The 15,692-nt window shown below is 42.0% G+C and overlaps 1 protein-coding gene and 1 pseudogene across 1 annotated transcript; one reads left to right on the plus strand and one right to left on the minus strand.

Annotated features, from left to right (window-relative positions):
- Positions 1-6,543: 6,543 nt before the first annotated feature.
- Positions 6,544-8,597, minus strand: LOC124872760 (growth arrest and DNA damage-inducible protein GADD45 gamma-like). Its single transcript, XM_047373077.1, has 3 exons — positions 8,343-8,597; positions 8,049-8,256; positions 6,544-7,650 (listed from the first exon to the last, which is right to left on the minus strand). The coding sequence occupies exons 1-3, from the start codon at positions 8,441-8,443 to the stop codon at positions 7,537-7,539; spliced, it is 423 nt and encodes a 140-aa protein (XP_047229033.1). The 5' UTR covers positions 8,444-8,597; the 3' UTR covers positions 6,544-7,536.
- Positions 8,598-13,105: 4,508 nt separating this feature from the next.
- Positions 13,106-15,270, plus strand: LOC124872747 (annotated as a pseudogene).
- Positions 15,271-15,692: the final 422 nt, after the last annotated feature.

A 15,692-nucleotide genomic window follows, 5' to 3' on the forward strand; every position in this document is an offset into this window, starting at 1 on the left:
TGATGATGTCATGGCTTTATGATGACTGGTTGGTTAATTCAAAATGTTTGAACTGTGGATGTATCTTAAGACAACACCTCAAACTCGCTGCTTCCTTGTGTGATGTCATGGACACATTTAAATGAATCAGCCAATATATCAGGAAGACTCGTGGACCTCCACAACTCTGGTTCATCCTTGTGTACAATTAACCGGCATCTGGAAACCGGGTACAGCTGGTGTGTGTGAGCAAACCTGACCCAGTTACATCAGTTCTGTCAGGAGAAATGGGCCAAAACTACAGCAAGTTATTGAGAGAAGGTAGAAGAAGGCTACCAAATTCTGGTATTTGGAAAATAGAAATAATTTTGGTGATCCTAACTGACCTAAGACGGGAAAGGTTTAGTCTGACAGTGAAAAAAAGGCTGTATTTTTAATACAGTGTATGTAAATATCTGGTTTTAGGTCAATTTAAAATATACAAACAATCATGCATCAATTTTTTTCTGAGTCTCAAAGCTCACAAAGTCTTCTTCAGCATCTATCAGGTTAACTGGGAGGTGTCCTACGGCAGCAGCCAATCAGTGGGCGTTTGTTGTTGCCTAGCAGAGCAGAGGTGCACAGCTGAAGCTCTGATTGGCTCATTTTGGCTTCTTTGAGTGATTCCTGAGCAGATGATGTCCCTGCATCCATATGGCAGACCTTTGTGACTCCTGTCAACTTTAAGGGATTCATTTAACCCCCCAGCCTGCCCCTCCTCTACTGCTGATCTGAGGGATGAATGGGGAGTGTACTCCATCCTGTCCTGCCAAAGTGTGCCTTTTGTTTTGCCCACACCCATCTCCTCCTCCCTGCTGCACCATGCACACTCTCAGCTCCAGACTTTGTTTTGGGTGAAAGGAGCCGTCTCAAATGTCCCGTGCAGCCAGCAGCAGCTGCTCCTGGACCTCGCCATTATTCTCCACAAAGGAGGAGTGAGGGCGGCCTCCTCGCTTTGCTTTTCTGCTCTTTGTGCCCATTCATGAGTCTGCAGAAGTGTTGGCTGCAGCTTTTTGTGTGTTTTATTTTTGGTGAGGGCATTCAGTGCATGGAGGGGGGGGTGGGGGTGCACGTACAATTGATATCAAATACTGTCCCTAATCTGGTCTCCAGTTTAGAGTTATTACACAAGTCAAACAATTTTCTTTCCAAAGGCTCAGAAAAACACAAAAACTAAAGTTAGTATGTTTTTATTTTGTCAAAGAAAACCAAGCAAGCCCACCAAGATTTGATCTCAAGGCTCCAGGGCTGAAGCAGATCAGTGTTTTGGCAACAGCTGGCCACATTTTAGTCTACTTTGTTGTAACAAGATTCAACAGAGCAGCTTTAGCTTGTTTACTTTAAAAATATGCAGATGACTGACAAGAAACTCCCATAATAAAAAACGTCATGAAACTCTTGAGATTTGATTGGAATTTAGAAACAGTGACAGACATATTGGATGAATCTATGGATTCATGCATTCAGTGCCAGTTGGTCCCAACTGAGTCCCTCTGAGTGCAGCCGGATCTGCTAATGTAATTAGTGAGCAGGTTCATTATGAGCTGCAGCACGTCTGACTTCATAGCAAATCAGACGCAAAAATTAGCATCAGCAGCTGACAACTGAGGGGCCAAAGTGTGTGCACATGCGTGTCTGGAGCGTGCACATTAAACGAGACACACGTATGGTAAGGACAGCAGGCGATATTAACATGTTTATAAGGGAGATTAGCATAGTTATCAGACACAGTAAATATCTGAAACTGCTACTTTTCTCCTAATGTATTCATCTGAAAAACAGACATATAAAAGTATTAATTCCCTTAAACTTACAGAATTTTGTTCACCACAGCCACTCATGTCAGCATAGTTTAGCTTCTCTTGTGTCTAGATTTTAGGCCAACACAAGGTAGTGCACATTGTAAAATAGAAGAAAAATTATACATCAATGTTATTAATAAAACAAAAGTGTGGTGTGCAATTGTTCTTAATTAAATTCAGGTCTGGACTTCCCTACAGTATGATACTGCCACCACTATCTCTAATCTTGGAGATCCCTGATTTTCAGAGCACCTTCTTCCACATGTTTGCTGTGGGACAAAAATAACTTCTGATGGCTTTCTTTTAACAACAGCTTTCTTCTTCCGACTTTTCTATAAAGGTCAGATTTGTGGAGAGCACGATTATTAGTTGTCCTGTGGACAGATTTTCCCACTTTTGCTGGGGATTTTTGCAGCTCCTCCAGAGATACCACGGGCCTCTTGACTGCCTCTCTGATTAATGCTGTCCTTGCTCAGGGATTAAAGGGATTTTGTTGAATTGGATTTTCTTTAGTGATATCAGAGTAAAGGGGGCTGATTACAAATGCTTGTCTCACGGTTCAGATTTTTATTTTTTATTTGTATTTTTTTCAGCACTAGAGCCCTTTATTTTTTGACAGTAGGCAGACAGAGGGGGAGACATTGGGCAAAGGTTGCTGGGTCCAGGACTCGAACCCAGGAGACCCCCATCAAGGACCTGATTCTGGGTCATATACTGCAGGTCTTTCCCTTTTCATTAAAAATATTTAAAAACCAAAGAAATTTGTGTATATAACTTTTTTTTTTTATCAAAAAAACAAAATTTCTCTATAGTTCTTCCATTCAGGTTTAACCCAGCTATGTTTCATGGTTTTTAAGCTTGTCTCAACTAATTTTTTATCAATGCCAAGAAAATATCACGTTTTTTGTCTGTTTTCACAAGAACAATAAAGATTTCCTGAATCTTTAGAGTATTTCCTCCATTGACTACACCTGCGTATCCTTGCACCATCATGGGGGGGCTAGTCCCTACCTCCAGCGGTGATTGGGCGAAGGGTGGGGTATACCTTGGACAGGTTGCCAGTCTACCAGAGGGCAACACTGAGACACACAGGACAAACAACCACATACTTAGAAGGACCTAATAACCTAACAGCCATGTTTTTTAAATGTGGGAGGAAGCCAGAGAGAACGTACACATGCACAGGGAGAACAGGCAAACTCCAAGCAAAAAAACCCAAGGCTGGGATTTGAACATGGGACCTGAATCTATTATTAGTGCAGAATAATTCTTTTAAAATTTTATCAGTTTGGGTAATTTAGATTTTGAGCTGTAGATGATTACATTAAGTCCAGGGACTTTGGAAAGTAGCTCTGAAATTTAGCACTACTTAGTAAACTTGCAACAGACTAATAACTCATGATAGGAATCATTAGCCAGCTGCACTGTCCAGCCATTTCGTTCTTATAATGCTTACACTGCTCACAGCACAGTTCTGTTGCTTATTGCTGAAATGCCAGTAAGCAATAGAAAACTTGTTTTGGGTGCAATTGATAGATTTTTTTTTTTCTCAAATGCTTGTGTTGCCCCCTTCCACTGTGTTGCCATGTGCAAAGAGCCATATTGTTCATATCAGAAATTTCTACTGGTTTATCACATAAAACACAAAGAAAAACAGTTTGTGGTTGTTGCGTGACAAATGTAAAAAAGTTAATGGACAGCGTATACTATTGCAAGGGACTGTAAAAAAGTGGAATACTGTATCATTTGAAAGGACTGCGTGTTTTGTGTTTTAGATATTTAACACCCCGCGGACACTTGTAGCCTGCAGCCCGTCGTTGCCATCTGCTGCTGTTTCTGCAGTGAAGAAAAGGGCTTCAGGAGGTGGAGAGGGAGGCTTTTTTGTTGAAAAGACACTTGAGAAGCAGCATGTGGCTGCAGCAACAGAGCTCTTAATGCTCGGGGTTGAGACAGAGGGCAACCGAGGTTGGTTAGAGTTCAGAGAGAGCAGCTTGTGATTCAAGGTCCACAGATATGTGTAGCTGCTGTTTCCTCCTGACCTTTAAGCACTCCTTACCCAAGATATAGTCGTCTCATTATACAGTCAGATTACAGGACAAATGAAGACCTTTCCTTCAAGGTAGATTTTGCAGCTTGCCTTTAGCTGAGCTCAGTTTAGTGTGGTGATGTAACCATAAGTGGATGTTGTTGCATCCTGCTGTGCTCTGACTTCATGTGTTTCTGTTGTTGTTTGTCAGGATTCGGCTCTGAATGCATGAAAGGCAGCTGGCTTGTGCCTGGCACATGACCTCCTCCTCCTCTCCCTCCTCCTCTCGAACCCTTTCTTTGCATCATTACATTGGATGGCAGATGAAGTGAGTGTTGGTTGCTGTGGAGATTTAAAGGGCTCGTTGCATTTCAGATGTACTTTTTTTCCTTTTTAAAATAAAATGATTGTGTAATTTATGTTTGCTACTTCTTCTGTGTTTTTCTTTTGTGAAAAATGTTAGCTTTAAACTGGTTGAAAGAGTTGGAACTTAAATCTGTGGGTGTCACAGTAGGGCGTGGAGGCTGCAGCAGCTGTTGAAGCCACAATAGTTGGCCGTGACAGCCAACATGCAGGTCAGAGTGACTCTAGAGTTTCAATCCTAGCACACAAAGGCCTCTCAAAGCTTCTGGACCTCAAATTGGAGAGAAAAGAAAGAAAAATCAACGTGTGCCAGGAGCAAAAGATCACCTCTATTAAGTTGCAGCCTCAGTTTAGTTGACCAATAAACATTCAGCTAAAACCCTGCTGTTGCCTTGGAGGGTAAATAGCTTACCCATGTAGTTGGACCACAGCTAATTTTATCTTTCATTGCAGTTATGTGTCTGCATAGATTATTGAGTAAAATGGTCATAAATATGCTCCAATATCACATCTAATTTAATTTAAGTTTATATTATCATCTGAAATATTGCACTCTTTGTATTGCACTCTATTTCTACTTATCTTTGTTTTGATACTAGCTAGGGTCAGTTGATATTACAGACTGTGACCCCAGAATAAACTTTAAAATACTTTAAATGGTTGTTTTAGAAAGTGGGTACTCTTGATCTAGCAGATATGAACTGATGCATGGTCAGGATGAAACATCCCATGGTGGATGAAATGATCAGTATCCTCAATCAACCAAAGAAAACAGAAGCCAAGAATATTAAAATAAAAAACATTTATCTAAACTCTGTTGGATGTATAACATCAGTTAGCATGAGTTGACCTGATTTATTATTTGCCTTAACACAAAGTTTCATTCATTTTTTAATCCACCTGCTAATGATGCTAGCTCAGTATATGGGCTGAACTGCAAAGTCAAGTTTGCAACAGGTCCTTACAGAGCTAATAAAATTAAAATAAAAACATTAAAATAAAACTAACAATGTGACAAATAATGTCAAATTACCTAAGTTAACATAATTGTAATCTTAAAATGTCTAAAAGTGTCCCATAGTGTATATTATTTCTTTAGTCAAGACGACATGTTTTCAGCTAGCATGCTAACATAACATTATGTTAATATAACATTGTGTTAGCATGCTAGTACAAGTAAGAAAATGTATTGATTTTGTTTTCTGTTTGTATGTCCTCAGTTTATTTTGTGATCTGCCGATTGCTTTAACTAACTAAATATGGCCCCCAGAAACAAACATTTGCCTTCTCTTGTGCTAGCCTCTAAAATCTCTTGCTAGCCCCTGTGATTTAAATTCAGGAACTTGGATGTAGGAATGCATGACCATTCTTTCATGACGCATTATTTTTTTTAGATGTTTTTGATAGCCATAGGCCTTCTATACTAATAAATATTAATAAAAATAGTTAGCAACATTGCAATTTTTATTTCCTATAGTCTCTGGACATTTGTTACAGAGTATTCCAAACACTGTCATATTTGTTAATTCAGGCAACTATTTAATTTTTAAATTCATGGCCTTTATGTCTCCAGACTGAGTGGGCTAGCTACTATACTGGGTGAGTAGCTAGCATCATAAATCTTGCTATAACTTTTATTAACCCTGCTACATAAGTATTTTTACACAAGTTAATGTTGAAACTGTAGTTTCAACTATTTATTTAAGCAGCTGTTTATATTTACCAGCAGCGTTTGAATGCTAACAGTGCTAGCTAGTCAGTGGTTAGCTAAGCAGCAGATTCTTGCTAGCCACAGATATTTTGCTTTAATAAGAATATTTACAGTATCCTCCAATTTAAGAATAAGTTGCTCTATTGGTCTGCTAATAAATCACAGAATGTCCATAGGTGTTTGATTGTATTTAAACCATATATTCAAGCAAATATTGACATTTTACAGGCAGGGTCTATAAGCTAAATGTGTCAGCTAATCATTTGTTATTTAACTACCATTCTGCATATTTTTTTATTTTAAAATTCAGTTTCAGCATTTTGAAACAGGAAGACTGTTTAATACATTCATTTTAAAGAAGCTAGTTTGTTGGGTTATCTGTTTTAGTTCTGAGATTATAGCAGTATGAGCCAAACATCTCCATTCACAGCGTGCTTTTTAAACAAAGTTAATGCCTTTATTATTTCTGTGGGTCTGGCTAAGCTAAAGACAACATATTAAAATATTTAATTTTGCAAAAATTTACAAATTTAAAATAGATATAGGTATTGCTAAAGAGAAAGTGATCATTAAAAAGAAAGTGACTCAAAGATGATAACTCAAAGAAATCCAGGAAGCAAAACTTAAGGCAAATGTTTTATTTAATCACAAAGAAAATCACAATCAAATACAAATTACCAATATTTTAAACTTTAAAAAAAATATTTAACAAAGGTTTTGCAATTAAGAGTAAAAATAATATAAAATCTCCAGTTGTATGTTGTTATATTTTTTAAATTCATCCATTATTAGTTTGAGATATACAGCACCACAGCATTTTTTTCTGTTTCTTTAATTTCAACCTTTACTAAAAGGAAACTTTAATGTTAAAGACCCTTTTTATATTTTAGAGTAATTTTGTCAGTTAAATTTCTAAAGTGAAAGCTTAGAGAAAAAGGACAATTCTGAACTGGATCAAAGGGATAAAATAGGGTAAAATGCAAATTAAAAGGCTTTGTTTTTCAAATTTGTCATTTTTTTGGGGTTAAACTTTATACATCAAAGTATAAAGTGAAACCTTTAAACAAAATATATTTAGTAATTTTTGTCATTGTTAAATTTCTAAAGTGAAACCTTTAGAGAATTAAGACAATTCTGGAAAGTGGGAAACATTTCCGCTGACTGCAACTGCTGTCATGTTGCTCAGCTAAAGAGGAACATCTGTGAAAAGTCTCTTTCCAAGATGGCCTCTTCTTCCTCAGCACCGCTTCTTCTCCTGCTGCGCGTGCTTCTACGTGGCGACATTTGCTCTGTGGGACCACAAGATGCAGAACTCGCTTCTCCTTCCTCTCCAAACCTCATCCGCACAAAGAATGAGGGTCGACGATGTGTCGCCCCCTGCTGCATGCCCGACCTCGATCACAGAAAGAAGGAGAGTCATCTTGGCATGGAGGGGTGCAGGGGGCGACGGATTCACGGCGGGGCGGCCCCACTCAGTTTGGGGGCCGGCGCCGTGCAGCCTGGACGGGGAATCCTCCTCAGGAGCATCCAGGGATGAGCCAGAAACAGGATCATCCTGGTTATCAGGATGAGTATTTCCAGGTAGGAATCGAGCAGGTGAGGAGCAGAGGCCCGGATCAGCGCTCAGGGAGGACGATCTCGGGAACCCAGTCGTTCAGGTGGCGGCTCTCCTCACAGAACAGGTGGAGCTTCTCCAGAGCAGGGTCCTCCCAGGAACCATCAGCTGGATTCTGTTCAAACGACAGGACAGGAGTTTTAGAACATGTGTCATAAACAACTCCTAGTCTAAGCGGGTTGCCAACTTAAATCCAGTGCAGAGTTTTGTTGCGTTTTTAAAGGGCCCCTGCTCTATCGCTGCACTACCCGCTGCCCTGTCTAAGTTTTAAACCTTTCTACAAAGACATGTTCAGAGTTTCAATTCATTTCTGATTTTTGACAGATTTTACATATCAGAGTCAATAAAAAGAAAATCTGTCGATTCCTAGTTGATATGTTGCTGAAATAAAATAAGATCAATATTTAGTGTTTATTTTCATCTGTCTTGAATAATGTTCATTAAAAATAAAATGTTTTTAGGACTGCTGAGCCACCCCCTTGCACCCCTGCTCCTGGTCTGCTCTGACCGTACCGTGATGAGGACGCAGTGCGCATCTTCCAGCTGCTCTGTTTCGTCTCCGACGATGTCAGCCAGATGCTGCATGTCGCTGACTCTCACGATGCTGATGTCGTTGTCGAAGCAGAAGGACTGGATGAGGGTGAAGTGGATCTGCAGGGCGATGTCCCACTCAAACTGCTCGTCCGTGGCCAGGACGCAGAAGGACACGCTGTCTGGGTCTCTGTGGACACAGAAAATACTCTTTCTGTTGGCTGCTGCTGAGACAATCTCACACAAAATAAATCAGATGAAGTATAGTTTTCTTACTCTGTCATGATTTTAGCACTCTCGTAGACTCCAACAGTGAGCCGGTCTTCACTCTGAGCACAGACCAGAGCTTCCTTCAGGGACTTTCCAGGAGACTTCATGGTTTGTATGACCCAGTTGAACTCAGAAAGTGAAGAGGAGAGGGTTTGTGCTTCCTCAAAGTCATTCAGCTTTTATACGGCCAAGCCAGCACAAGTCCACCCCCTGATTGGTTCCCTTCAGGACAAAAGCAACAACTGACTGCAGCCCCCACCGCACCCTGAGCGACGCGTGCCTTTAGAAAACTCTCTGAGAGTGGGGGGTGGGGGGCGGGTTGTGTCCGAAGGATTTAGATGTAGAAACTGTGAACTTGAAGTGATTGTTACAAAACTACACAGGAGTCACTAAAGTCCTCCACCTTTTTCTACAGGATTTTTCTATTAAAGCTCTAAAGCTGCTAGTTTCCGTCAGATTGAAAAGCAAGCATCACTATGTGGTGACAGCATACCTGTGATACATATTCGGAGTAGTTATAGATATGTGGAAAAGCAGCTCATGCCCACTGTTAAGTATGGTGGAAAAATAGTAATGCTGTGGACTTAGATCTATACTATTTTACATCTGCAGCGAATAGAAAATACAGATGTATCTTCCACTCTTATTGGTACCCCTGCTGGTAGTACCTTGCACAACCTCCTTCTGCCAAGGAAAGCGCTCAGTCTTCTCCTTCCCAACGTTGGAGCACACAGAGCGAGCCATCTTTGAACACTCATTTTTGTACAGCCTCTCTGGGTCACCCAGAGTCTTAGGTTCTCTCTGGATCTAGGTCTTGAAACTGAGATGGCCATGGAAAAATCTTGATTTTTGTATCCGACTAATCATTTTTGTGTTGACTTGCTCACATGTTTTGGATCATAATGCCCCTGATGCTCAAGCAGAAGCCCTAGATTTTATTTAAAATGCCCTGGTAATTCAAAGAGTTATTAAGTTATGCATTCTGAGAAGATTGCCCAGTGTGTCTGGAAAATAAACTGGCCCACAGCATCACAGGCACTCCACTGAGCTTGAGAGAGCATTTAATAGTTGCTATGGAGACTTGGTGATGCTAGTCTGCTGCTGTTCTCTAACAGGGATTTTGGAGATGTTCAACCTCCCTCACCATCCTCCTCACTGCGTGAGGAGATAAGGTCCTCATCCTGCCTTGTTTGTCACAGTTTCGGTTATTTTGAACTTTTTTATCACTGCTCTGACTGTAGATATGATGATGTTGAGGTGAGGAGCTGTTCTCTCGTTACCTCTGCCTTACTTGAACAGCATGTTCTCTTATAGTTATCTGTGGACTCGTTCATAAGCAACCAAAGACTCGTCTCTTTAAACTGACATGTAGGTGGGACTGTATCCAGTATGATTTCACGTGTTTCTAATAAAACTTTTTGTTAATTTTATTGTATTTTTTACAGGTTTTACAAGTTTTATCCTTGTGTATTTTGCATGTGACTTTTTTTTTTAAAGGTACTAAATTTCCTACTCTTTTTTCCCCCTTTTGAAGAGTGTGGATGTGATGTAAAAACAAACATTTCGAAGTGTGTTTTCATGTGGTTTAAAAATGAAAAGAAGTTTATGGTAAAAAAAAAAAAAAAAAACTTTCTTGACCACCAGCACCTGCGTTTCATTTGCTGCTTCACTTTAATTTTTGGTTTTCTAGTGTCTGTTTCTGTTTTCTCGATCCTACATTTATATACGTCTGTCTCAGTTCGTCTTCTATATTATATATATTGTTTATATTGGGTCTATCTCGAGTTGTATTTTAAATAATCTCCCCTTTCAATCAATCTGCCTAACGACAGTTTCTTCTTGGAGCTAAAACTACCAGTTAAGCTAAGTCATGTTTTTGGACTGCAGGAGGAAGCTGGAGAACCCGGAGAGAACCCACACATGTATAGGGAGAACATGCAACCTCCATGCAGAAAGTCCCCAAGCCTGGGATTTAAACCCAGGACCTTCTTGCTACTAACTGCACCACCGTGCAGCCCACTAAACGTTTAATATTTAGTAAAAACATTTTGGGGTTAGGAATGCAAAAAAAGTCAAAACTCAGCAGCTTGATGTTGCAAATTAGGAACAAAAGTATCAATTTTTAGGGGATGGGGTTCTAAAACTTCCAATATCCCAACGAATGTTTACATATGGAGGCCCATTTGTTCCCACAAATCATAAGGGATAAACTTTTTAACTTTTTCCATGGAGGAAGCAGTTTGTTTGAGGTATTACTTTAAAATACCTGACTGCAGGTAACTAAAAGGTTATGAATGAACCAATCAGTGACTTACATTGTAATCTGTACCATCATTTCCTCATTCATTTAAGAGCACGGTAATCTCACTGTATGTAAACTTCTGACTCTAAATCAGACTAAACGTTTCCTGTTTTCCTTCAGTCAGGTTTACCAAAACATTTCTCATGACGTCCTCTGATGTCAGGCAGTGCATGTCTCCAGAGTTTCTCCATCCAGTCAGACTGAGCTGGAGCTGCGGTGCAGCAGTGATCAGAGGAGAGAAATGTGACTCTGCAAAGTAACGCGGGAATTAAAGTTACAACAAAAAAAAAAAAAAGCTAAAGTCCAAAGAAAATAAGAAGAGGAAAGCGTGACGGAGTTTTCCACAGTGACATCTCCGTGGGTAATTTCACAGCGTGTTTTCCTCTTCATAGATTAGGAAGTGGCACGCGCCTGTGCTGACTCGCTCGTTCCGGGCGCGTGGCATCTGGGGGTGGGTGATCACGTGCTTTATCTCCTTTTATCAGAGCTGCGGAGGGACACCATCTGTCCCCGAGGGGGACGGTGGACAAAGGCTGCACCTGCTGAGCCGCAGCGCTGCAGCTTCTGCCATCAGATAACACGCACACACTGGCAGAGGTTTACACCAAAACATCAACTGTACGTGCACACAGGAAGGTTCGGAGCAGACCTGCAGGTTGGGTCGGAACACCTGTCGTTAGTGGGTGGGGCTTAGTGGAGTTGGGGTGAGCAGATGTGCGGCCGTAACAAAGGCTCTGGATCGATTTGCACGCGTCCGGCCTGTTGCCATGCAAGCTGATCCTTTCTGCTGCAGCTCCGTGTCCGGATCAGTCGGATGATCCGAAACATCCCTGGAGGCCGAGCTTTCGGAATCCAGCAAGCAGATAAAAAAAAACCTGAAAGTGTGCAAACAAACATGTTGGTGCAACAAAAACTGTGCAAGATTCATGTTGCTGGTAAATAAAACTAAATGCGATCTCTGGACGTAGGAGGTAAAATCTCAGAAGTTATGAACCTTCTCTCCTGTTTGGCATTTAAATGTGATCAAAACTCAGACAACAGACTGGAGAATTTGGAAATTAGGAGACAAAAGCTGGTCCGAACCTCGGGGGTCGAGGTTTGACCTGGGCTTATATTAGGGAGGAGGAGACCCCCCCTTTATAGCGACAGTTCTCCATCTGCCGCAGAACAATAGCGCTGAATCAATCAGCGCCAACCTGTGTCCTCCTCTTCGGCTATTCATGCAGCAGCCAAGCCTCGCGCAAAACGTGGGTTTTCTTAAACTCATGCAAATAAAAAGATGCAAATATGGGAGACAATTTGTGCTATTAGCGATAAAGAAGCGTGCGCAACAATTGAATCATACATGCATGGGGGACATTTTTGGATACTAAGGTGATTTAAAATACACGAAATAATCTGACTTTTCCAGTGCGTTTCAAATGTAAGTACACCCCACTTGGGGCTTCCGGTGAAATCCAGTTAGCACAACTGATGTTTACAAACGCTCTCCGTCCAATCGAGTTGCGTTTGAGCTATTTTGCAAAGAAGGCTGAGCAAACATTTCTGTCTCTAAAGGTGCAAAGCTGAGAGGGAACCCCAAAAAAATGGCCGCCGTCAGTGCCGCAAAAGTGGTTCTGCAAAGAAGGGGTTAAGATGGGATAGTACGTTAACGCACTAAAAATAACAATTTCCCTTCCACCATATAGTTTAGCACTACATTATCTTGGTCTAGCACAGAAAATCCAAAATAAAATGTTTTTTTGTGAAGTTTGTTGGTGACAAAATATGATATGGTGAATATTTCTGCAAGGCGCTGCTCCCTCTGCAGAGCAGACAGTATGGAGCCTTGCAAATAAAGTTTCTCTACTACCACTAAGTGTAAATAAATACATTCGTGGACAGCAGATGGCCACGTGGTCTGCGTGGGCCAGCAGGAGTATGCACAGCTCTGGCACGCGCTGGGCATTTGCATTTGTATGGAGTGGGGATGGGGGTAGGCGAGTGATAATAATAAAAAGGGGGGCTTCTGTGTACACAATGAGGGTCGTTTTATGGCTTGCTTCTAGTCCACAGATGGCCTGACCCACCTGCCCTTTATTCCTGCTGCTGCAGGAGGAGGAGGGGGCGACTAGTTTATCCTGCAAAACCTGCACGAATAACCCTCCTAACCTCGAGATTTTAGGTGGAAACATGATAAATGTGGTTGGATTTACAGGCAGAGCAGACGAGCAGAAGAATAAATAAATATTAAATATTACACTAAATTACAAAAATTCGTTTTATGTTTGCGAATTTCATAAATGCGTGAAGTGTAAAAGTGGAGCTATTGTGGATCTCTGCAAAAACCAAAAGTTTGAACACTTTGCATCCTGCAGAAATCTCATATTTCCCTTTCGCTGTTTCAGTGATAGTTGGAGCGTGCGCGTCTCCATGACCCCCATCAATCTGCCACGAGCCAAAGTGTGACAAAAGCATTATCATACCAATGCACCATTGAGCTGCAGCCAATCAGAGCGCAGCGCTTTCACTGCTCCGCACGAGCTGCAGGGTATAAAAGCAGCTGCTGTGCGCCTCTGGAGGCACTCTGCTCCAAACTCTCTCCAAACGTGCTGGAATATCTTCACCGCTTGCATCATGACTTTTGAGGAGGTTCTGATCCAGAAACCCGCTGAGCGCGCACAGTGCGCCGGCGCAGCCCTGGAGGAGGTCCTGGTATCGGCCAAAGACAACGAGTCTCTCACCGTGGGAGTCTACGAGTGCGCAAAAGTTATGAACCTGTAAGTGTGGAGATCTGCTGATTGCAACATTTTGTTATGTCTGCAGACAGTTTCGGTTCAAATCTGACGGGATTTGTTGTTTCTCCCACAGAGACCCAGACAGCGTGTCCTTCTGCGTCCTGGCCACGGACGAGCAGTTCGAGTGGGACATCGCCCTGCAGATCCACTTCACCCTCATCCAGTCCTTCTGCTTCGACAACGACATCAGCATCGTGAGAGTCAGCGACATGCAGCATCTGGCTGACATCGTCGGAGACAAGATGGAGCAGCTGGAAGATGCGCACTGCGTCCTCATCACGGTAAGTTCAGAGCAGACCAGGAGCAGGGGCGCAACCAGGGGGTGGGAGTCAGGGGGCTGTGACCCAACACTCCTATATGCATATTTTACAGAATATTCTACAGAAGTCACTTTTTAGATAATTGGGCCAGAAACCTGAATGGGATCGTATGTATTAAGACTGAGAACTTTGTACCTTTGCAGTCTAAGAATGCAGCAACTAGCTCATTTAGGGGCATCTAGCCTCTATAAATGCCAACAGCTTAACAAATCCTCCAGCTGCCCCTTTCTAAAACTTTCTAGGGGCACCCCTGCTCAGGGGTTTTTAATGCAACATTTGTGGTGATTTTCCTAAAGAACCATGTTCTAAAACTCCTGTCCTGTCGTTTGAACAGAATCCAGCTGATGGTTCCTGGGAGGACCCTGCTCTGGAGAAGCTCCACCTGTTCTGTGAGGAGAGCCGCCACCTGAACGACTGGGTTCCCGAGATCGTCCTTCCTGAGCGCTGATCCGGGCCTCTGCTCCTCACCTGCTCGATTCCTACCTGGAAATACTCATCCTGATAACCAGGATGATCCTGTTTCTGGCTCATCCCTGGATGCTCCTGAGGAGGATTCCCCGTCCAGGCTGCACGGCGCCGGCCCCCAAACTGAGTGGGGCCGCCCCGCCGTGAATCCGTCGCCCCCTGCACCCCTCCATGCCAAGATGACTCTCCTTCTTTCTGTGATCGAGGTCGGGCATGCAGCAGGGGGCGACACATCGTCGACCCTCATTCTTTGTGCGGATGAGGTTTGGAGAGGAAGGAGAAGCGAGTTCTGCATCTTGTGGTCCCACAGAGCAAATGTCGCCACGTAGAAGCACGCGCAGCAGGAGAAGAAGCGGTGCTGAGGAAGAAGAGGCCATCTTGGAAAGAGACTTTTCACAGATGTTCCTCTTTAGCTGAGCAACATGACAGCAGTTGCAGTCAGCGGAAATGTTTCCCACTTTCCAGAATTGTCTTAATTCTCTAAAGGTTTCACTTTAGAAATTTAACAATGACAAAAATTACTCAAACATATTTTAAAGTCTTTTATCTAAAGGTTTCACTTTAGAAAATGACTAAATAAAATTATTGATAAAATTATAAAAAAAAAAACTTTGATGTATAAATTCTGGACAAAAAAAGAATAAAAAACTTGTTAGCTGCAACTGTGATATAAATTGTAAATGAACACATTATTATATAAAATTTAACCAGGATAACTTGATATTTTAGCTTATTTTGATCCCTTTAAAATGTTAAACTATTTTTTGCTAGTTAATTGTGTGAATAAACACATTTGAGTGAGTTTTGCTCACTGGCTGTTTTGGCTCCATTTTGTATATATTTCTTTAAACTCTTGCATTATTTTACATTTGAATATGTTCTCTGCAGATTAGATGTTCCCTCAGATGCCCAACCGACATTTATCTCTAAAGTTTCACATTAGAGAAATTCCTAAATTATTATTTGTTCGGGAACCCTGTGAAAAATGTCCTGATGTGTTTTAGAATTATTAGAATAACATATCTGTAAACTTTAAGTGAAAAACACTCAATAAAAACCTTGGAGATTCATTTCTGCAGTTCTGTTTTCACTTTGTGTTTCGTTTGAATGGATAAAGGGACGTTACGGGCCTAACAAAAGTTTGGGTCAGTAAATTTGCATTGGAGGCTCTGAATCCCGTCATCTGCTCCCTGATGTTTGTCTCCTCCTCCTTCATCTGCATGTGTATGAGGCTCCTCACAAAAGCACAGCTCCTGGGCCTGTCAGCTCCAGCGGGGCCGCACAGAGAGCCCATTGTCTCGTTCGCAGATGTCTCCAGGGCCACGCCACGCCATCTGCCGCTTGGTGCGGATGGGGGTCAGCCAGGGCAGGGCAGGCGGTGCTGAGCTGGGAGGAGTTTGGGGGGTGTGGGGGTGGTTGTTGTAAAAAGAAAAGGGTATGAAGAGAAGCGAGGGCTTCGTCCTGCCAGCTGCTGCTATTTACTCGCAGACAC

This window comes from Girardinichthys multiradiatus, chromosome 8, assembly GCF_021462225.1.
Source record: "Girardinichthys multiradiatus isolate DD_20200921_A chromosome 8, DD_fGirMul_XY1, whole genome shotgun sequence".
Lineage (NCBI taxonomy): Eukaryota > Metazoa > Chordata > Actinopteri > Cyprinodontiformes > Goodeidae > Girardinichthys > Girardinichthys multiradiatus.